Source organism: Phaethon aethereus (assembly GCF_964289735.1).
Source record: "Phaethon aethereus genome assembly, chromosome: 4".
NCBI lineage: Eukaryota > Metazoa > Chordata > Aves > Phaethontiformes > Phaethontidae > Phaethon > Phaethon aethereus.
In genome coordinates this window covers 2242931-2266782 of record NC_138578.1, presented here as the reverse complement: position 1 = coordinate 2266782, position 23852 = coordinate 2242931, and the positions used below count along the sequence as shown (strand labels likewise).

Here is a 23852-nt window from a genome sequence, read left to right as displayed (position 1 = left end):
TATGGAGTATTTGCAGCAGAAACATTGCATGAAGGAGCCGTAAAATACAACCGAGCTGGAAGGGGCAGACTGGCTGCTTTTATGTCATTTGCTGCTTCTTCACATGAAGAAATAAAAGAAAAGCAGTTGTAGCTGAACAGTTACTTAATTTTTCAACAGACCCCCAGTGTGATCCTGGTATGTGGGTCGCTTGCCAGTGCTGAATTCAGCTGAAGATGCGTGTTGTGAAATGGGAGCTGCAGGTTTACACCTAATGCTGCTTGTATTTCTAATTGTTTCAAAACAAAAAAATTCAACTGTCTGACAATTAGATAGATTGGATAATAGCTTGCACAATGGCTTCTGGTACTTCATTGGTTCTAAAGGGTTTATTTTGCTTATTCGTTGGTTGTTTAGAACCTTCCAAAAGGTTAGCAAGAGGGAAGCGAGCAGCTCTTCTCCTGTCGCTCTTTGTATATGGCGACTTGAGCTGGTTTTAAGAGCAGAGCAACCTGAATGCTAAAACTAGAGGTTGTCTAGATGAAAGGATGTGTAAATATCAAAGGGCTTAAAATGCTGTCAGCAGGGTTGATAAACCCTATTCTTTCTTAGACAGAAGGAATGATACCTAATGTTGTTGTTTGTGAAATAATTCTCCTTTGCATCACTGCAATACTGCGCTGCATGGCTCTTTGTTTGGTTTAGTCTAATGGGGGGAAAGAGTTGCTGACTCAAAATGTTATCCACCAAGGAGGAAGTTTTCGCTGAAAGCAACTGCTTCCTCCTGCCTGTTAGAAATAACACCTCTTAACCCTTTTTTCCAGTTACATGAGGTTTTTACATAATGGGTGCTTTTTTTTCAGACAGTTACATGCATTGGCACGCTGAAATCAAGTGATCAGTTGTATTTTGCGTCCCTACAAAATAGACGCACGTCCTTGTGAGTGTTTCTGGCGGGAAGAAAAAGTATGGAGAATAAGTCATTCACACATTCCTGTCGAGATACTGTTCTGGTGAACTGTCAGCCTTTTCTGAATTTACATGGGGTGGGGACTAGGCGTCCATTTCAGATGGATGCTACGCATCTGCTCTCCACAAACACACCGGAGCCACACAGGAATGAAATAAGATAAGCTAATTTATTGTTGCCTGATACCGTAGTTGAAGTGGGTGGTGATACCGTGTCCTCTGCCCTGGTTTAATAGTGACCTCGGGAATAAGAAGGGTGTCTGATGACCTGGGACCTCTTGTCCCCTAGAGGTGGGGCTGCGTGGGTTGGGGACACGGAGCAGATTCAACCGGCCGGGAAGGGACAGGGCAATGCAGTGCCGTCACCTTGTTCTTGAGAGCTTGAAAGCCTGTTTTGCTGCCTGCGGAGAGGTAATACTTCTTCATCAGCCTCACCTGAGCAGTACTAATTTTCACATGGGGTTTTTAAAGTGTAAGATTCGGTCGAACAGCTAGATATATTTTTGGTGTTAACCCTCATTGTTCTTCCATGTGCACATGCCCTCTGACAAGAGCTTAATTCTCGCTCACTGAAGTGCTTAAAGCCAGATATTTCCCCCCCGCTTCATTGTTTCCCTGAGAGGATAAATCCATCCCAGCGTTTTTTTCCCTGAGAGGATAAATCCATCCTAGTGTTTTTTTCTACGTCGGAAATCTTAGCTCAAAGGTACCCTGTGAGAAGGCGAATAAAACGTAAACTGCAGCTTGCGCGCCTCCTGTGAAAACAAATTATTTAATTCATGTAGTGATATCTAGGCACGTGAAAGGAATACAGATATGTCTTTGTATTCCTCGCGCTGCTAGTCTGGGCCCCTTTGTAGTATGGGGGCGACCGCTGAGAAATCTGCGTGGTGCGTTGTGCTTGCTCACAAATGGACGAGCACGGCCTGATGAGCAGGTGCTGTGGATGATGAGAGCCTAATTGCCGTCCCCTGCATCAGCAGCGCCTATGAAGCATCCTGGGAATTGCTTGCCCTACGCTCGGAGCAGCTGATCACATGAGCCTGAATTTTCAGCTCAGTTCATTAGTCAGCCATTTTGGTCAACACCCTGCTTACTGCGCACAACCAATCCTATCAGCACTCGCTGTCCTGGCTTATCTGGGAAGAAAGGGACCAGCAGTTTGATTTCAGCAAACCTGGCTATCTGTCTCTGCGGTCTTCCTTTGTTTTTGCTTGGATAATCATCACAGGAAGCCATTCTTTTTCCTCCTTCTGCTTTTTTTTTTCTTTTTATATTTTTTTATACCTTTTTTTTTTTTACCTCCTGTCTTTGATGCAGAAGCCAGGCTTTCTGTGGTCGCTTAGGATCAATAGCCTCTAGCGTAGCTGAAGACGACGGCCGTCGGTGGAAAGGAGGGAAGAAGAGACGAGCCTGAAGGAGCAGCGTTTTTGCCTTGCTTTATATATGAAAAGGCCAGAGCAGTCTGTACGACCCTGAGCATCTGTCCTTTAACAGCAAGGTATTTCTTATTTTCTTCTTCAGAAAGCTTTTTCTTTTCAGTTCTTATTTTTTTTTCCCCCCCACCGTTGTTGTCGTACCAGCTGAGTCATCATGTCTGCTCTGACGCCTCAAAGCGACATGCCAACCCCCACCACAGACAAGATCACTCAGGCTGCCATGGAGACCATCTATCTTTGCAAATTCCGAGTGTCGATGGATGGAGAATGGCTCTGCTTGCGCGAGCTGGACGACATCTCGCTGACACCCGACCCAGAGCCTACCCACGAAGGTACGGTCCGGTTCCCTGCCCCGGGATTCCTGCAGCCGTCGCATTGTTGCGACCGCTGCACGAGTTGGGAGGGGGTGTCTCCGGGACGAGATGGGCTAGTCCTGCCTGAAGAACCTGGGCGCCACTCGGTGTATTAGCAAGCCAAATTGGTGCTTCAGATTGCTCTTAGAATTTGTTGCATCTTCTGTAATCCACCCCTTTGAGAGACAGATTTGTGCTTAATTGTTATTATTTTTTAAAGATCTGTCTGCAAAGATCAGGTTTGTATGTCTCGGGAAGGAAGATAACCACGACATGCGCCCAGTGATACAACTAGTCATGATTTTACTCTTAAAACAGGGCTTATAGCCCTGTTAGGCAGCTGTCAGCTTTTACAAATGGAGCATACTGGCAAAACACAGATGTGTGTGTGCATACGGCCAGCGGGTAGTTTTTGGAAAGCCCCAAGTGATTACGCAGTTATGCCTATTGTCAGGTGATAACACCATCGCAAGTCTTCCAGCTCTGTGGAGCTTGCTGTTGTTTAGAATGGCTTGGAAGCCTGAGAAGTGCAGATGTACCACATCATGCGTTCTTCTTGAAAAGGGATTTGTCACCTCGCCTGACGGTGAAAGCAGTTTAATACCAGGTCACGTCAAATGAGGATTGAATGCTTTGCCAGTACTAAAAACACAGGAGGACATCCACGCATTGCTCTGCCAATAAAAAAAAGTGGGAAAGAAGGAGACGTGACGTATTTCTGCAGGAATTTTGCACGGCGGCCAGCGCTCCCGTGGTCACCAACGTTGCCAGGTTCTGAATGCCCCGTGCTGGATACCGAGCATCTTTCGCTCTTACAGCGAGGGGCCGCCAGCTTTTCACAGCTGACCCTTTTCCAGCAACTATTGAAGTGTGACTCCACTAAGCAGTCTCGCTTGACCCGTTTGATGCTGGCTTGTCAAGTCAGTAACGTCTTACCGTATTGTTGTCTTGCTGGATGAGGCAGCTTAAATTGTGGTGAGGATTTGAGCTTTAAAATTAATTCCCAGGTGATAATTCAATTTCCATTTGACAGCTGCTTTCAGAGGTAGCAGCCCTTGGGTTTGGATTTGCTTGCCAAATACTTAGTCACACAGTGGGATACTAGACAGAGGTTTCGGAAGCAGAGACTAACTCCCTCTGAAGCATGTCCTGGGGTTTCAGAGAGCTGCTATAGGCTCAGGAAAGCAGAACTGGAGCAGTGAGTACAGAGTGAGCCAAGGGTGTAGTAATTTAGCTGACTTTTAATTCCCATGTTCTTACATGTGGTGCAGGCTTATTCAGACCTTTCTTGATCTTACTCGTAAGTTTTTTGGACTTGAGTGTTTTGTTTTTTTTAACAGTACATTCTAGTGTAGGTGGATTGATTTTTTTTTTTTTTTTAATATATATTTTATCTTTCTCTCACAAATAGTTACTACTCTTTTGACTGGTCCTTTTGTAGTCAGTGAATGACCTTCTAAGCAACTTATTGCTCTTCTCGCAGTAGAGCCTGGAAAACCTTTCAGTCACACTGTGAGTCAGTTTCTTAGAGCCTCATTTTTGTATGTGTGTGTCTATTTTCTGTTTGCCCTTCTTGCCCTGAGCAAACTCCTGGGGAAGGTAGGCTTGGATGAATCCAGTGTCTGTAATAGAGTTCTTCTGGGTTGCCTTGCTGAAATATGCTGAATGTGTGTCCTTAACATTGTACAGATTGCAGTCTTGCCTGCCTATGTAAACAATTCAAACACTGATACTAGACTAACCCTTCCCTAAAACTAGAAAAATAATTGTTTTCAAAGCTGTCATTACAGTCACTCTCTTGCAAGTACCAGAAAGGGTTAGAAAATAGTATTTGTTCATTGCATTGCCATATTACTGAATTTTTATGTCAAAAATTAAGTAAAAAGAGAGAGCTGTATCATAACGACTTTTAAGGAGATATTTAAACATTCATAAATTCACGTTGCTTTTTGAGAGGCAGAAAGACCGGTTGTTTTGGGGGGTGTTTTTTGGACCCAAGTCATATTTTAAACAGAGATATAAGGTCAGTAAAAAGTGTTGATAATAGAAAAGCTGACACAGCTTTATCCCCAGTGTTCGAAGTGGTGCTACTGCATCAGCACTGCTGCTGCGTCCTCACTGCACGCAGGGGCTGAGGGGACAGGATGGCGGGGCTTGCAGGCTCCGAGCGCTTGTCGGACAGGCAAAGCAGGAGACCTAGGAGCTGAGGCTGGCGTGTCTTGTAATATCTCCATAAAACAGATGTAGAAAGGTAGGGATTATGAAGAGGAAGGAGGGGGGAAAAAAAAAGCTCTAGGGTTCTGCCACAGAACAAAAGGTTGCATTTTTTTCCTTACAAATCAAGACATGTAAAAAATAATATATTGCAGTAGCAAATCCAACAGCTTGTTGAAATAAGGATTTGAAGCCTCCCGTTGCTGTCCCTCAGCTCTTGCTGCTTTCCAAGAGGTTTTCCTGACTCTGGCTTCTCTTCACTCTGTGATCTGCTATGCCCGCAGTCCACAAGCAACCATCCTGCCTTCTTCCTCCTCTTCACTGCGTACCTGTCGTGCAGAGGATGAACAGGAACTGTGCTCGTCGCCTTGCATCGTAGCTGTCTGCGCCCATCCTCGCATCCCAGAACTGCCAGCCAGCCCACGGTGTCATTGTGAGAAGAGGAAGAGAGGGGTTCTGGGCAGTGAGGCAATAAGAAGGGAAGACAAAGTGTCGAGAACAGAACAGCATGCAGGATGAGACAGTTTAAAATGCAATGGGAAAATAAGATTTTCAGTCTCGAGATTTCCGACTGCCATACATCTGTGCTGGGCTGCTCTCACGTAGCACTCTAGGATGACTCAGTTGTTAAATTTGGTGGGAGCCCAGCGGTCCTTCCTGGGTTCCCGGCTTTTTCAGCTCACTTGTCTTACACCTTCAAGCTTTTCTTCATACGACTAGCTATGGCGTGAGTTTCTGCTTTGCTGTTTTTAAAGAAGCTTTTTTTTTTTTTTCTTCCAGCTATACCAAAGGTAGGGCAAAAGAAGTAAAATATCTGACAAAATTGAATTACTGCTAAATGAGAAGCTGCAGTATGGGTTTTTTTCTCTTTCCAACAGTTTGTCAAGAGCGGTTCTATTATTTCTCTTTTTTGTTAACTTTTATAAAGCAGATGACTTAGGAACTACAGTTTAAAGAGGAGTCTTAGCTGCTCTGGTTTGCTATCCCTCACTGGAACACTGTGTTTTAATTCTGGTGAGAGAGGGGCATCAGAAGAAGTGTTTTAATGGTGCCGCATCGTAGAATTGGGGTGTGAGGGGGAGCTAGAGGCAGATCGCTGCTTTCTGGTTGTGCTCCAAGGTCTCCCAGAGCAGAGAGGCAGCAACTGCAGCTGGTGCTTATTACTTTTGAGGCCAGAGCTGCTGTCTGCCCTTTCCTCAAGAGTCTGCTTGCTGTAGCTGTCTCGGGAATAATCCCACTTAAGGCCAGTTCTGTGATAGGAGCTGGAGGGACAGGGAGGGAGCTACTAATGTAAGGGCACGGTGGTAATCACAGTCCTAGTCATGGATGCGTAAAAACAATAGGTGATGTTTTCCAGTAAAACCAAGCCCAATTCTGCTACTTCGTAAGCCAAAGGCAATATACTTTGGGAAGCGGCTTCCCATCTGAGCCGAAACGGTGTAAATTTGGAGTAATTCTGTTTCTGCCACAGAGTTGAGTTTGAGCGTAACTCTGAGCAAAACTTAAATTTTATTAAATTTAAGAGTAGCTTGTAGCAGGGCCGTAAATGCATCAGGAGAGTTACTGAGTTTCTTGCAACTATGTGTATTCAGCATAGCATGTACCGTGGATGCTCAATTTAATGATAAAAGTGCTTAATTTTCTTTTTCAGCCTTTTGGAACAATTCTGTGTGTATGAAAGGAAAGTGATGTTGCTATATACTGTAAATCTGCTTGGCTTTGAAAAAGAAATTTTTTTTAAACAAACAATGCTTCTTAATTAGGTTATCAGGACTTTACTCAAATGTGACACTAGTGGCTATTAGGCTCTCGTTTGTTTGCAACTTGTATAATGATCATTGAGGCATTTTTAGGGACTGAGGTGTGAAGAACGTCTTGGTTGTATTTCCGTTGCACGTGCAAGAGTGCTTGTGTACATGGGACAGAATGCTGATCTCAACTTTTGGGAGAAGTTACGAAATGCAAAGTGGCCTTGCACGGTTTTATTGGATGCTAGATTTCTACTCTGAATAATCATGAGGAACTTCACGTTAGAGCGTTGGGAATTCTAATCCTCATGGGATCAGCTGGTAATCGAGAAGAGGATAAGTACACGCGATAACTGTATGGTCTGAATTTACTCGCAACTGTCAAGAATTGCGGTATCTCCCCACCCACCCCCTTTTTTTTTTCAAAACCTGTTCTATTTGCACCAAAATGGGGAGTTGGAGTGGTATATTTATAACATGCAAAGGTGAAATTATCTTTTCCATAGGATAATTTTTGGTAGCTAAGGTCAGATTTTTTTGTTGTTCTTTTCTGACCAGTAATTTAAAAGTGTTACTTTCAGACGCTTCCTTGTATAAAGTGCCCTGCGTAGAAGTTGTACAGCTCTTCAAAAAAAGCAAGCGCTCTTCTCAAAGCTCAAATACCTCTTGCCTATTAGTCTATCGCACTGTTTATTGCATAAGCCTTCAGATTCTAGTTTTCCTCTCCGTTTTTCCGTGTTTCTTGGCACACTTCGAAATGATTGAAGGAAGCAGCATGACTTTGTTAGTTATTAGTTTTGTTTTGCAAGTTGGCAGCCGCCTTGGCACTTACGCTTGCCTGGGGATGTGGGAGTAAGAATCACCTCATTTTTGGTGGGGCAGCCACAGAGCCGTTCAGTAGTGAGGGAACCGTGTGGCACGAGGGCTCGTCCACCGTACTGGGGCGACTGCGGTCCTGGTATAAAGCCACGCTGGTCTGCAGGGAACGAAGCATGCCTAGGAAGAAACCCTGAGAGCTGTTAATTTGGTTTAGGTTTTCTCCAGTAGCATGGAATAGGAAAAGCAAACTGCTGGGAGAGGTGGCATTGCTCCATGGTTTGTGCCTCTCTTGTTAGAAAAGTACCTCTCCTGAACAGATGAAAAGTTTGGAAGGAGCTGGAGACCACGTTTAACAAAACACGTGTGAAGTCAATAATATGCAAGATAACGGAATTAGAGTGTGTTAGCGGTCATAAACCTTTGGAATAGCAGCTAGGTCACGTAATCTAGACAGCCCATAACATGATCAAGAAGGTCATCTCCCCAGGGACGGAGGAGATGTCCTGCTTACTGTACTTAAACCCAATCCCATCGCATGCCGGGAAGAAAGGGAAATGAGGGAGAGGAGATGGCCACTTGGCCCTGGACCGAGGAGGGGTAAGATGCAGTTTTAACAAGCTCCTCAGGACAGTTGGTACCATGTGCCAGCCCTCCAGTTGCCTGGGAGCAGTTCAGAGAAGGAGAGGGAGTGAGTGCCCTGTAAAGGTAGGTCTCAGCCTAAATCAGCGTTACTCTAATTTTGGTTTATATTTTAAATTTTAGACTTTTGTGTTTCCAGGGCTGTCATTAAGAAATTACAAGTGAGAGTTCTTTTCTTTGCTCTTCTAAGCTTGTTCAGTCTAAATGAAGTCAGATGTGGGAAATGTGGGGCAGGTTTATTTCCCTCAGAGAAAATGAACCAAAAGTGTTGCAGAGAAACCTCTTAGGTGTCAACCAAGATGGGAAGTGAAAGATGAGGGGCAGGAAAAAAGGCAGGGTTTGGTTTTTTCTTTTCGTTGTGCAAATTATCAAGTGCCAAAATAGAATGAGAAATTTCCCATAGCAGTTACTCATGTATTTCTCTCTGGGAAGAGGCTGGTTGTGAAGAAAGTCTGTGTAACTCCACACAGCTGCAACATACAGAAATGCCTGATGGTAACCGTCTGGAAGCAGGAATAAAACCCAGGGTGGGAATACGCCGTTAACGTAGCGAAGGTACCTTTGCTATCTGCTTGTCCCGTACGTGTAAGGGAGAGAGTGGGCTTGGAACTCCCGAGTCCTCTGTGCCTTTTTTTTTTCCTTCAGCAATCCACCCAGACTGTTGCGGACTGCGACTGCTGTTTCTTCTGGCGCAGTGCAAGCCTTAACTTAGGTCCAAATGTCCATGGCATAGGAAAAATGATCATGTCAGTCTGTGACCTGGTGCTGCCAGATGAGGAGCAGCATGTGTTAAAACAAGAGTGATGACAATGTCCTTAAAAAAAAAAAAAAAGATTATCTGGTAACACTTTTACACTGAAAGTATTGGCAGTCAATTATCACAATTTATAATGAAAGCACAAGGTGTTGGTGCTGTAACGTGAGGTAAAGCAGTTCTGGGCAGTTGGATGCTGGATAAGGATGCGTTAACCGAGAGAACAGACTGTGGGAGAACAATGCCAGGATTGAGTCAATGTGCTTGGTGTGCTCAGAGAGGTCAGATAAAATGAACTATTATCTGCAGGGAGCCGACGGCGCCAAGGTCAGCAGTGTCAGCAAAGAGGAGAGCGGAGGCTCCCGGGGCAGCACTCCGTGTTCTCCTGTTTGTTCTCCTCCTCTGGAAGTACAGCTGGGACGCGCTGTTGGCGGGCGTGTGTTGGTGCAGCAGTATGCTTTCACGGGAGAACGCGTATGTTAAGTGTTGTTAGTATCCATTCTTCACGCTTCCCGGTTTCAAAACAGCTTTCCCAGACCGAAGCTGTAGGGTGGAATGGATGGACTTATTTTTTCTTCTTTATGCAAGGCTCTCTCTACATAGATATATTTTTAGAGACAGGATTTTTATGTAGTGGGTTTTAAAAAATGTTTTTTCTTAAGTTACTTTATAAGTTCTGACTAGATTGTTCCTGGCGTTCTAGACTGCGTGCTGTCTGGTTGCTTCCTCGATTTTTCGTTTGCGAGGTGTTTGAACACGATGCTGAAACTCTCTTCGCTGATCCCTTTTCTTTGTCGACGCTTCATGATGCACCTGATTTGCAAATGTAGCCTGAAAAAAATCATCACATACCTGTGATAATATTAACAGCATCTACTTAATTTTCTTTCTTGAACACTTTAATTACATATCGTTCCTAAGGCAACAAATATGAGATAATGCAATTTAAATAAATATAATAATGTGATTATAGGTTTCAGTTCCATGATAAAAATAGTGTTTGTCCATAGAATGAAGGAGAATGTGCTAGCCTCAAAGAAAAAAAATGACATGAATGAGATGAATCATGCATATTCAGTATTTTTCAGTAAGCTCTTCCAACTTTCCGTTGTGTTGTGGGATGCTTTGGCTCAAAAAGAAGAGCAAGTGGTGAGAGCAGCGGACTGAAAGTTAAAATTGGACAAATAATCCTGTAATTAACCTTCTGAAGAGCATGTGTGTCAACATTTCTTCCGTTAGCGTCCCTCTCTAGAATACGGACAGTGCTTTTTCCTATGTAGCGTGTTGTGAGGCATAACTGACAGGGAAGCTGTCGGTTATGGTTATACTGATGGTCGCTGTAGAATCTCACTTAGAATTATACGGGAAAGTGCCTTTGAGTGAATGAGAAGTGCTGCTGCAACTCTTGGCACTCCGACTCCGGCATGGTCGGGAGGCCTGGAGGAGTGGGCTTGGCTTTCCTTTCTGGAGGGCAAAGAAAGAATTCTTCCAGTGCTTTGAATATCAGGGCTTAGGTAAAAGAAAGATGCTGAGTAAAAATGGGGGAGTGGGAGAAAGCCGTCCTTGTTGCTTGGCATTTTTGTTGGCGGTTCGGTTTGGTTTGATTGGGTTCACTTCATCATCACCCCAATTCCTGCGGTGGTTGTTCAGTCCTAACTAACTTGTCAGCACTTCTGTAGGTCTTATTTTAACTGTGTCGGTTGTTTTTTCTTCTTTCCTCAGAACTTTTTCAGTCATGGGAAATCACCAGGCAGGAGCGGAGGGGATTTCACACTAGTGCACTGACTGAGCGCAGTCTAGTTGTCTTTCCTGGTATTCATCTCGACTGCTGTGGTGGGCAAGCTTGAAAAATAACTCCTTTCCTTACCAGTGAACAGAACATGGGCACCCTGGTCTAGTTGCAGTTTTGTTTGTTTATAGCCCTTCAAGAGAGTTAATATTTTCTGTAAGTGTCTGTATGTAAACGTAACAGATTTGGGTGAAGCCCTTCATAGCAGCCAAAGCTGCATGACTGACATTGCACCGTTGCTGGGTAGTTTCTGTATCAAGCTTGGTTTTCACTTCCCACAATTGGTGCTGGGGTGGGTTTTTTTTGTTATTTTACTGACTTCTCAGCTTCTGCTTGTGCATTTGTTCAGAATTTCTGTACTTAAAAAAAAAAAGATGATCCTGACTTATTTAGCCTGTCTTTGGAGGAACTTGATTCTCGTATCGTGCTTACAAACTACAAAGGATGTGTGGATTCATTGTATTGTTCTGAGCATCTTTCTTTACACATGAGAAAATGCCGTAGCGGTAGAAAAAGTTCGGAGCATTCCATCCTCCTAGTTGCACTCGCAAGATACTTACTAATAGAAGTAAAGAGGGTGTAGACAGAAAACTGAGGGCCTAGGAACCCGTGTGCGTGGGGGAACTTGCAGTTCTGCTGCTAGGCTTACTGCAAATCCTGGGAGTGTGCTTGTAGATGGTACCCCAGTATAGGCTAAGATGCTGGTTTTGAGGTGATAATGTTCATTGCACATGATTTCTTAATGACCGCATTCTGTGGCGGCAGTTTGAGGGGAGTATACAGGGGTTTGTGCAGCTATGGGATGGTCTTGGCGATTGTCAAAGGGCACATGTTCCTTGCTCGTTTAGGTTTATTTAAAATAACACGGGGATACTTCTGCTGTATATTTGGGAACCTTTTCTGGTTTCTGCTCATGAGGCAACTGTTCAAGAGCCCAGTAAAATGAATTGGACGCTGTTTTTATCTCCGTCCTGCCTTCAGCGTAAGAAGACGCGATCTTGACTTCTGCTTCATGTACTCGGCTTTCGCATGTAGCACGTTTTATCAGCGTTGTATGGTAGCGTGGCAACTCGCTGCTTAGCAGCGTTGCCTTTGGACTTGAACGTTTTTACAACGGTGTCGGGGGCTGCCAGGAAGTGTAGGAGCGTTGTACTGCAGCGCACAACTGGATGGCAATTGGAGAGGTACGGTGGTAGGTGGGAATATTCGTAAAGGTTTCTACTCCCAACCCTATGTTAAGCTAATAACATCAATCTTGAAAAAGAAAGAAAGAAAAAAAAAAAAGCACTCTTTCTGTTTAATAGCAGCATGAAATTATTTTTATGCTGGCACATTCTCCCCGGGTTTATTTTTAAAAGGTTTTGTTTGCGTAGGAAACCGTATCCGCTGGCAATATCCCTTATTCCTGCAGGAGTTGTTTCAAATTTCAGTGTAATTGTTAAGTATTGCATATGTCTGTGAGAAATACTAAACCAAAAATTAAGATATGAGCAAATTCCGGAAGATGAAGGTTGGAGGGAAAGTCTTTGTTTGTTTTCTTACTGTATGTAATCATTCACTAGTCATTAATCACCATCTCTTTTTAAGTATTCTTATTAGCGGGAACAAAGTTATAACCCGGAGGAGCTGCTGCTTCATATGTGTTAATATCCCTGCTCATTAAGACGGTTCTGTTTGTGGTGGATAAAACGTCTTGGTAAACCTTATTTGACATGGGATTTGAAAGACTTTGTGGTTGGTAGTAAGAGAGCCTGAACTTGCGCTGCTCCATGGCAGCCAAAGTCGCTTGGCTGTGGCTGTGAGGGGTTTCTTGGCCCAGTGCTAATTGGGGTAATTCAGCCCAAATTGAGTCCCGTGCTGCTCCGGGACTGTTAAACCAGCTGGGAATACCGCTGCTGGGTCAGCGAAGCAGAGAAGAGAGTAACTTGTAAAAATGTCATTGTTAAAATAATGATGGGATTTTCATGCGTAATATGTTAGTGATAATAAGGACTCCTGACACTTTGTGAAGAACTTGCTTGTGTATTTATTCCAGTGGGATGTACAATTCCATAATATCGATCTTCCAGAGAATCTAGTTGGAATGAGGCAATCGTTTTATGAAGGCTGAAGTGTAGGTCATCTTGTTTTCTAAACTTGGTACGCATCCGTTACAAGCTTTTAAAATTCCATAATAATAAAAATTACTGAGTTTGTCTTAGATGTACAATGATAAGGAGCATGGAAACTATCAAGTTGCAGGGGTTTGTGATTTGTTTGTTTGTTTGTTTGGGGACTTTTCTTTTGTGTGTGTATGTCTTAAGCCTTTTTTTCCCCGGCTGTTGTTGGATGGAAGTTCCAGACAAGTTGGGGAGACTGCACAATGGAGAAGAAATTCAATGTATGCAAACCACGGTTAGGTGCATGAGGAAGTGAATGAAAATATGAAAGAAATTGCTCATGTAATGTGTGCTTTTGCTTCCAAATGTGTCCAAATCCCATAGTGCCTTTGTGCCAACATAAACTCATGCCATGCTTGCAAGCTTTTCTTGTTAGAGAGAGGATAGGATTATTGTCTGTAGGGATATAATAGAAAAAAATATTAGTGACTCCGCTGGACATTTGTTTGTTAGTTTTACATGAATCATTTGCTAAGTGTTTAAAAAGAAAACACCCTTAATCCTTTACTGTGAAGTGGGTAGCAATTGTCCAGATGTAGCCAGCACGGTCACGTGAGGTCTGCTGCACCTTTCTGTGAAACGTAGCCCTGATGTTCTCTGAGGTGGGGTATGGGGCTGCTTGGGCTGTGCTGACCTAATACAGTTAAGCGATTTCCTATGTTGATTTAAAAAATAAAATAAAACAAAATATCTCGTGATGAGCGGTGAGATGTGATGAGAAAGCAAAACCCGTTCTTCTGCGTTTAAGCCTCGCTACCTGTTGTTAACGGCTGTCGTAGTAGGTTGGAGGTCTTGGGTGTTTTTTGGATATGGAGCTGAGCAAAGAGGCTTAGAGGTTAAATAACTGGAGGCTACGTGGTGCGTGTAGGGAGGAGTTTGAAGTGCAAAGTCCAAGTGAGAAAGATCACATGAAAAGATCAAGTGAAGCCTGGCACTTTTCTCTGTCCCCGTTACGAAGCTAATGGTAAATCTTGTTTCGGTTATGAGATGTTCTTCACCGTTTACACTTTAGATTAAGGAAAAAAACCCCAAACCGTCGGTATTAGGTAACAGACCGTGATGGTGGCTGGCTTCAGTCTCAGTATGCAGGTAGGGCTCCTGGGGTGGTCGGGATCTGGTTCGGACCCTTGCATGTGATGGAAACTGGAGTTAAAGAAAGAGCTGCATGGGCAGCTAGGTTCTCATCTGATTCATTTTCAGAAATGCTAGAAACACAGCTAGTAAACACAAACTCTATTAGCTTGTTGATGTAATTTTGTTATGCAAAGCATTTTCTGTGAATACTGAGTTTCTCAATCATGCTAACATCTGTGTTTTAAGTCCTAAAAAAAAACCAAGCAAACAAACAAAAAAAAACCCACAAAAGGAGGGAAGCCTTAAAAGTGACCCATTGTAGCACTCCGAGGTAGGAGTGCAGTAGAATTCAGGAAAGCATCAGAGACAGGGGATCAGTTGACTTATTAGTTGTACTGATATTTAGACTTTTTTTTTTTTTTGCTTTAAATGCAGTGCCTGTGAATTTGCTGTTTGCTAGCCGACGCTGGCTCCTGCAAGCACGAGGAGGCTGGCCGTAGCTTTTCCGTGGGAGGGAGGAGGTCCTAGTGGCGTGTGTACTTTGCTCAGGACTGCGGCACGGTTGGCCGGTAAAGGGGCATAGAGCCTTTCTTGTGCTTCTGACGTTCAACCGATGGCAAATGAGCGCTGGGGGGAGCGAGCACGTAAGTAGGGAGCTGACAATCCCGCAGGGTTCCCACCTTCCAGGCCTTCGTCTGGCTTTGTTTTCTGGGTTTGAAACCTGGGAATTAGGAAACAAGTTTTCCTTGTCCTGCCTGCTCCTCTCCCAGGATACCTGCCTCCTCCCCGTGCCTGCCAGCCGCCTGCAGGCTCCCGGCAAGGACTTAGAGGTGTTTTCCTGATGGAGGCCTTAGCGAATCATCATCTGAACGACGACGTAAAACCTGTGACCCGCGTCCAGGCTCGGTTGGATCACCTCTGCAAGATTTTTCACTTGGAGTGACGGTTGTAATGGAGTTAAAGCTCTGTTTAACCTTACTTAAAATGTCCTCACTATGTCCTTTTCCTGAAACGTGCTTGCTTTTCATGTGTGGCTGTGTGTCCCTGGTGGGGGGGTTCTTCTTGGGGCTGGGTAGGAGGAAATTGAAGCAAATGCTGACACTGCATAAATATCAAAAGTTTAGTGCTTTGATCTGACAAACAAAATAATGCTCTTCTTGCTTTTCTTTTTAGGATGTGCTTTACCAAAACGTTGCTTGTCTTAATGCGGGAAGAAACGAAGCTTCTAAAGCTTTACTGAAACCTGCCTTAATTTGACTCTTAAGTAAAAAAATGCTTTGCTGTATTGCTTTGTGGAGACTAATAAACCCTTTTGACTTGCAAATCTCTTGCCGCTATGAATTAAGTCTTGTATTACGCAAATCTCCCTTTCAGTTATCCTTTTTTAAACGTTGATTTTGAATCTTTCCTTTCGATCATGGCTTGCATGACATTTTCTTTCTTTTCCTTTCTTTTTGCTGTTTGCAAAGACTCTTGGGAGGATTTGACAGATGTGGTGGAGCAATTGCGTGATGATACTGAAGGTGCGTGCCACACCAACATCTTTCAGCTATTATTTCCACTAATGATTGGCTTTTGCCTGCTTATTCGGAACCTGAGTGCAAAATCCAGTTTTCCTTTCCAGTGCCGGATGGCCGTGGGGTTCTGAACGTGCTTGTCTGGTTGAACCGGGTTGGCAGCCAGAACAAGCTGTACGAGTTGCACTCTGTTTGGATGTTTGGTTTCTGCTGTTAGCGTGTTAAAGAAAATGTCTTTGATCACTCACGTGGATGTATTGCTCTTGCGATTGCATTAATTTAAATTTGAAATGGATATTGTGAAGGCTTCTCTGCTAAATTTTATCAGCCCCTTCATGGGGTCCATGTGATCAGTTTTAGTTTCTAAATTCTTTCTTACCTCTGTTTTTTTGACAATACGTGCATACAGTGGTGCTTAATAAGTGTTTCAATAATTCTTGGGTATTTCGACATCAAGTGGAGGTAGACAAAGTGAATCAACAAGCAGCTAGATAATTTACATTAAATGCTTTCTGAGGCAGTTCTTTTCCTGAGCCTGATCTAAACACAAATTAAACAGTAGCAGCAATATATGGAAGCTAAATTTAAAAAAATATTTCAGAAATCACCCCGAAGCATCAGGTTTTCTGAATTATTTCTATTTATCAACTCGAGACTGTGCAAAAGTGACTCTAAAACTTGTATTGCAAATTTTTATTAAACCCTGTGAAGTACTAAAAGACTTTTTTTTAGTGCTTATTACTTGATTCTTAAAAATGGTGCAAGCGTGAAATAGTTGAATCTCTAATTCAGCATGCACTGAAGTAAATTTGTAGTTTGATGACAAAATGTAACTGTTCACCATTGGGATGCAAGCGTTTGCCGTGCGAAGGGCTAATGCACCTTTTGGAGGCAAGGGAGTAATAAGGGGCTTTTCCTTTTGTGGCTGAGAAGTTTAAATGCTCCTTTTTAGGAAGAATGTAGTTTTCACTGTAGAAGGATGGTGAGGGGTATTTATCTATACGGGCCAAACTCTTAAAACGGCAATCTCAAATGAGAAGCTAAAGCTAGGGGTTTGGGTGTCTAGAAGACTTCAGAGCGCAAGTCCTGTTATTCTCACACTGATAGTCCCAGAAGAGTAAGGTCAGCAGATACGTTCCAGCTCTTTTTGCCAATTTGTGCATTGACTGTTTTGAAGGTGTTGCGGATTGCAGATCCGACGGTGGCTGTTTCCTTACCGGGGTTTTATTCGGTTTTGGTCTAATTCTCACCGGCAGGGTGTTAAACCAAAGGTGCCTTTGTTTCTTCATAGCACACATAAGCAATTTAAACGTGGAACTTGGTAAAGCAAAACGGTAGAATTAAGCGAAGCGCGTTTATGTTATGGACTCAGGGTTATAAATAGAGGGTGAAGTGTGAGCAATACTGTGAAGGATACATCTGTCTTAAAATATGTAGTTGTGACTTGTACTGGAATAATAACTGATAGTTAAGGATGGTGAAGTAAGGCCGCTAGACTGGCAACTCAGGAAAAACCTTCCAGTGCAAATAGTTGTTTCTGGCAGAAGAAAAGAGCTAAATCAACCATGACCTAGGAAAATTTATTTTTCTTTATATTTGGAGACTCAGATGGTATAAATCTTTTTGAAGAGGGTGTACTGTGGACAAAAATTACTTTTGGTGCATTAACTACATGGCTCTCTTGCTGGTCATCTTCAGTGGATGGTGCCTTTCTTAACTGTTGCGCTTGGTTACGTGCTTGGGCTTCTGCCCGCTGGCCTCGTAAACCCCACGAGCTTCTCATCAGCCCCGGGAGACGTTCTCTCTCCTGGCACAACAGGTAATTCTGCTTCGCCAGCAGCTCCCGCCGAGGGCATATCCACGATAGTCTTTCTGGGGGGAAAAAGGGGGTGACGCTTTTTTCTTTTCCCATAAAGCTTTGTACATATTTTTTGCGTTTACTTTTTGAGGCTAGGATACATTGGAAATGTGTGTCGTCTTTGTTTGCGCTTGTATTTTTGTTTCCCATGACCACCACTCCGTTCTGCTTTTTTCAAAGCCCCTATGTGCCTGATGTGCATGGGGAAACTGTCCTCCTCGGTGATGCATCAGAGACTGATGGATGCTTGATGGCGGGGAGTGTGCCTTCCTCCTCAAAAGTCAGCGTGAAGGACATAATAGCAAGAACAAATGAAGCCACCTTTTAAACTCTTTGTCAAAATCTTTCTTCTCTTAGGAAATCCCATTTTGTTTTTGTAACGTGGCGTTAGTCCAGCTGCTTGCCTGTTTATCCACAGTCCCTCTGAGAGGTTGAATTTTGACTGTAGAAGCAAAAAAATAGAGTAAAAGATATTTCTGTAGAAACAGACATGCTCCTGCTTTTCACTTATGAATAGTCATGACCTTTTAATTTTCATCATTGCTTGACTTTAAGAGGGTTTTTGCATGACATGCAAAATGTGTACCCACCTCCTCCTTGGGATGGTAGTCAGGGGCTTGCGTGGCTGGAAGGCATATGAGGCATTTGAATGTAAGGGAACGTCAGGAAGTAGAAGCGGCTAAAAAAAATGCATAATGATGTTGAACTCCAGTTTAAATGATGGAAGTCTTTAATTTATCTAGGGATTTGCTTTCCACATCTATTTGAAATTAAACATACGTTCATGATTTCATAGACTGAGCAGCTGGAACTAACGTCTTCCCTAATGTGAATTTGCTTAACCGAAACTCAGTGTACTGTAGGTAGCTGGCTGGTTTGTTTTGAAACCAAGTGTTTCACCATTAACGTATCTCAATTAACCTGAGTACAGTATGAACTGTTTGCGAGATGCCATTTCTCTTCCATACACAGAAGCAGCCTTTCTAAATTTCAGATTGCTCTAAGTTTGTATTGCTGATTTACGATGGCTTCGCTACACGGACAACCTTGCTGAAATACTAATTAATTGGCATCACTTTGAGCAGATTTGTTCACATCTACGGTGTTTCGTGACTCCCTGCATTTGATCAGAGTTCTAGTTTTATTTTAGTTTCTTCTTCATTCTTTTAGAGTAATTCAATATGAGGAGCGATAAAATATATTGTCACCGGGCGAGAAGTACTTAGACCACAGTTGCCGCTTAAGCCTTTGAGATTCAGTATTGCATTGACTTTTTCTTTGACTTTTAGGTACCTCTTTTACCTTTTAAACAAATGACAGGATTGCTGAGGTTCTTGGATGCTTTTGAAAACCTCTTCATGGGAGCTTCGAAGGAACCCTTTGCTTTTCGTGCTGTTAGCGTGTGAATGATTGTGGCATGGTTTTACCTCTTGAGAAACATGGTAGTTCAGTGTCTGAAGAAAACAGTCGGATTGTTTTACCCTGTCATTCTAGCAGGATGCAAGCCCAGCTCAGTCATGACCACTTAAATCCCATGTGCAAGGTGGCTGGATAGACAACACGTCTATTCTGTAGAACCTACATGACCTCAACTGAAATCCAAACCACATGGGAAGGCAAAGTTGAAGGGCCAAGATTTTACCTTTTAATGTTTACGGCGTGGCACGTATAGTATAACACGGGTAGAGTTTTTGCAATTAGAGGCAGAAGGAGAAAGTTGGACAAGATACTGACTCAAACTGAGAATCTCAGTTGCACATTGAGGGTCAGGCTTGCCAAAGCAGAAAGCGTCTGGGTAGGCTTAAAGCCAGCCGGATAGTCTTATTGTGTAAAAGTCATATTTGCTTGCTTACCCAGCTCTCTTAAGACTCCATTTTAAAGGTGTATATGTTGCAGAACATAAAACAATGGTATAAATTACTTAGGATTTAATTTTCTTAATAATTCTTGGGGATTTTATCCCATTTCATGCTATGTAACAGTTAATCGGTTTGCAAGATGAGAATCTTGGATGAGCTGCATATGCAGAGCACCGTTCACAACAGACTAATGAAGCAGAAACCTTTCATTAGTTCATGTGATGAAAACATTTTTCAGTTCTTTAGGCTGTGACTGCACATTTTAGTGTTAAATAAAAGCATAGCCCTGCTTTTTCTTCTTTCTCCAGTGCTTTCCTCAGCTCAGGTGTTAATTAGCTCTTAAAAGTGTTGAAAGGATCTAGCGGTCTTGAACATGTTTCATGCACCCCTCTATTAGTCTTGTTTGTTTGTGTTTTTTTAATTAGGGTAATATTGACCCCAGTTGACACACAGCGGTCACAGACTGCTCAGACGCGTGGAAAACCACGTGCCTTGCCTCAAAAAGCATACCCTTGACCTCAGTAAAGGTCTGACTGTGGCAGCAGCTCTCAATACTCTTAAGAAATGCGTGTGGTTTCCTGCGAGCGTATAATGGAGTAGGACCCTAATTCCGAGAAGTGTCCTTGCACTCTAGCGTAATTCAAACCAGCTGATAACCGCAACCAAAGGAACGTTTTCCGTGTCGTCGTCTTGTTCGGTTTATTTAATTTGGCGTTAGCAATTGATTTGCCACCTGCGCGGGGCCACTTCGGATGCCCGCCTTGCTACCGACGGGCTCAAGGAGCCGCTCGGCCGCGGGCCAGGACCGCGCTGTGCTGCGGCAGTGCTTTGCTGCTCGGGGCGTGCTGCCGCGGGACCTTGGCCGCTGGGGCAACGTCCTGTTTGGAGAGGAGAGGATGTCTCTCCGTCGTCCTGTATCTGGCTATTGCCCTGACAGGGGAGAAGAAGCTGTGATTATTAACAAGGTTTTGGTTAAGTCTCAGAACTTCTAGGTATGTTCAGGAGGCAAACACTCGGCTTCTCTAAAGGGTCTGATCTCAGTACTGAGATCAGGATGCGCAGTGTGCGTATGCACGGGTGTGTGTCCTCAAAGCCTGGCCAGGCAAATAATCCTCTTCAACCCAGACTTCAAAATGTATTTAAATTGGGGGGGGAGAAAAAAAAAAAGGTCCATTTGTTTCTCTTACCGCAGCATCATACTCTTTTGAGGGTACGTGTAAAAATTGCCTCAGGTAATTCAAACCTAGTAGAGATTTCTGCTGGTTTATCTGTTTTGGTCAGAAGGGCGGGTATGCTGCAGGTGGGGTTGTGCTCCCAGCAGTATTGAGGGAGCGGGTTGATGGCTTTTTACCAGATGAGCTTGTTCAGAGCGGTTTTTGAATGGCGGTATCGAAGCGAAGCGCGATTTTTGTGACGGTAGTTGTCTGCGGTAGAGGCAAATGCTGTAGTGATGTTCGTGTACTCCTGCAGGGCAACTGTGACGGATGCTGTCGGAGGTGGTGGTCGTTAGTTTTATGTATAACTACACTGAAGAAAAGATACGGCAGTGGTTTTGAATTCCAGGTACAAAAATTAGTTTTTGCAATGGTGTGTAATACCAGGTCTGACTTTTTTTTTTCTTGCGTCTGCGTTCCTAGTAATGGTGCCTGTTAGCTACATTGCAAATCATAAAATGGATTGTAAATCGCGAAATGGGTGATCCGCTCGAAGTGCGTGCCAAATCTGTTGGCTTAAAATAGTAGTAGTTCTGCAAAGGCAATAAAAATCACCCGCTAAATTAAATCTTGCTCCATCCCAACGCTGCCATGAGAATTGCATTCCTAAATGAGTACTTTGAAGTTTTCTGAACTACGAAAATAAATTGAGAGTGCCTAATCTCAGCCTTTTTATAAGGCGTGAGCCAAGACAAGCAGCGCTTGAAGAGCTTGCAGTTAGTAAACCAAAACTCAGAGGGGATTTTCATGGCTTTGTCCCTCATCAGGAGAAGGTTGGGTGGAGTCGCAGGAACAGCTGGACTTGTTTGCCACTTCCCTGAACGAGAAGGCGTTTGTCCATGGCAGCAGATGTGGCCTGGAGTGCAGCCAGACTCGCGGCCGTCAACTGATGGCAATCCCAGCTGGCATTGCTTAGCGCCGTCCGCTCGCTCCCCTTCTCCATCAGACGTCTTCTCTCCTTGAGCCGCTCGGTGCGGTACCTGCCAGGGTGGTTCCAGGGAAACTTAGAGGAGAAGAAAGGGGAAAAGAGAGGCCTTGTCCTCACCTGCTTTTGGAGAGGCTAAGCACATGCAGCCGTGGTATCGGGTTTGAATGGTGGCAGCTGCCCTGACCCATTGCTCTCCCTATACTGTGGGTTTTTTCACAGCCCTCAGCTTTAATGACGTGTACTCGAGTATTGTTAGCGCTGTCGCCGCGGTGCTAGGTCTGACTATTTCTTTGAGTCAGCAGCAGCATCCCCCGTAAAAACAGCCTGTCCTCTGGCAGACGGGCCACCCAGAAGTAAGCAGCAGTAAGGAGACCTCACTGGCCTGGGTGCCCGCTAGCCTTGGAGCCGTGGGAACCTGACCATGGCGTGCTGCAGAGGCAGGTACAGCAAATCTGCCTTTGTTCCCAGGTTTCACACGTGCTCGCTTTTGATTCCCTTTTGTAATTTTTCAGGTTCTTTGATTGAGGATGTTTGTGTCTCCGCTTCAGTAGTTGCTTTTCGTCTCCCAGCCCGGCGGTGCCTTTCAGCGTCCCCTTCTGTCTGGCCTAAGGAGTCTCAGTTGTACGCCAGCAGTTGCTCCTCCTCTTGCCTGTTCTGGATTCAGCCGTAGGTTATGGAAATCAAATATTAGTCCTGTTGGGTGCAGGCTGCTGGGCCTACAGTGCTTCTCAACGTACAGGAGATACCAAGTATTTTCTTCATGATTCTGTAGTTCTATTCAGCTTTGCTCCTTGCTCTCTCTTGGGCTGGTGGGTACTGACAAGACGCCTCATTGCAGAGGCAGTACATTTGAGAAGACAAGGAATCACAGAATCACTAGGTTGGAAAGGAGTTTGTATTTGAGCAAACCGCACTTGTCAGTATCAGCGTTGTGATGAAGCAGGGTGATGACTTGCATCATCAGGACAAGTCCTATAGGAGACTGCAGTGGTCTCAGAAGAATGTACCCCTTGGCCTCTTTTGGCAAAGTTGCTGCATTTTAAATTGCAAGAAATCGTTCTTCACAGTTGTGTTGGCAAGAGGCTGAGAACTGTTAACAATCCAGACAGCTCAAGTCCACCTGCCTAGTAGAGATTTGGTGTTTACTCGGTGGCAAAGCTGTTGAATATAACCCCAAACTTCTACAAGACTTCACTTAGGGACTGTATCCCCTGAGGATGAGGGTTGCATCTTCCCCTCCTCCTCGACCATGACAGGTGTTTTAAGCAGAGACATAGGAACCTGTCTCAGCTGTCCGTACGTTGAAGAGACGGAGCCTCTGAACAGTCAAAAAGAGCTTGAGAACACCGCCACGAGCGTCGCTGGGTGGGTCCGGGTGGTGGTACTCCACAGAGCAGGCAGGAACAGCCGTTCTTCCGCCGCTTAGATTTCTAGATATTTTTATGGCTTTTCCTCCAACTTAGCTACGTGTTCCTTTGTGTTTTAAATAGAAATATATCTCCTTTTGTTCTAACTGAAAGTTTTCAGTCTCCGATACTCACTTGCTTTACTTGTTTGCTAGATGCAAGCATGCTTTGTCAGTACAGCAGATAAAAGGTGTACTCCGTGCTTAGATACGTAGTCTTGGATGTCCTCTGGTCCCGTTTCTGCTGCTAGGCGTAGTAAAGTCACCTGCGAAGGTGGCAAATTGGTTCAAGGGTCCATGGCTGTTTATAGCAGCCCTAGAATAAACGTGCCTTACAGGGATGAAACCGCTTGCGCCAAAGAACTCCTGCTCAAAAATTGGGTGAGAGATTGCCAGTGGAACAGATACAAACAGAAAACGTGTAACTGATGCAACATCCTTCTAGTAGCCAGAATTTTTTTCTACTGCTGCCTGTCTCCAGGCCTAAAGCGTAAGCACACTTTATTTGTTGTGGACGTAGGACAAGTCACTCCAGTTACGGGACAGTACTGTTGTAAATGAGTTTGTTTCTTGAGGTGTTGGAAATGCCCTGATGGTGATTGGGAAGAGAGGTGCTCTGTGAAAGGATGGGTGTTGGCTTGGGCACATTATACAGGTCAGGGAGCAGGAGGCCTGCAGGCAGGGTGTAGTTTGGAAAATGGATGCCTGTATTTGTTTCTTGCAGTGAGAAGCAACTAGCATGTATAAAGGTCTGAATATTTATATTATGGTAGGGGAAGAATATATAGTCTTGGAAGATCTGTGCGTGTCGGGACTTAGGGCGAGCTGTCAGAGGAGCCGTGAAGATCGGCCACTTATTGTCAGTGGTAAAAAACAGTAGCGTTGATAAAATGAAGAGAGATTGGTGGGAATTGGCTCCATGTTAAATCAAAAAAAAAAAAAAAGAGAAGATGCGAGACTGGATAGACACGCATGTTGCTGGATTAAGCGTGAGTGAATTCATGGTTGTCTTTAGATGGGGGAGCAAATCACAAGTGGAGAATTCTTAGCAGTTTATAGTTGCTGGGGAGTTGAGTTGGAACAAGTGACGGCCGTAACATTTGGTATCGTGTTGGCAAGAGGTAAAGCACAATAT

The 23852-nt window shown here is 44.0% G+C and overlaps 1 protein-coding gene across 2 annotated transcripts in view; it reads left to right on the top strand.

Moving 5' to 3' along the window:
• Nucleotides 1-1738: 1738 nt before the first annotated feature.
• The window catches only part of RUFY3 (RUN and FYVE domain containing 3), a gene marked incomplete at its 3' end in the record, with an annotated part of 34798 nt that continues 12684 nt past the window's right edge, over nt 1739-23852 (top strand). Inside the window, exons 1-2 of one of the 2 annotated variants that reach the window (XM_081999043.1) lie at nt 1739-2719; nt 15406-15459. In XM_081999043.1, the coding sequence (XP_081855169.1) occupies nt 2542-2719; nt 15406-15459 (232 nt within the window). In that variant the 5' untranslated portion in view covers nt 1739-2541. The remainder of the gene's footprint in view (nt 2720-15405; nt 15460-23852) is intronic. The other variant, XM_081999044.1, reaches the window with a different exon arrangement.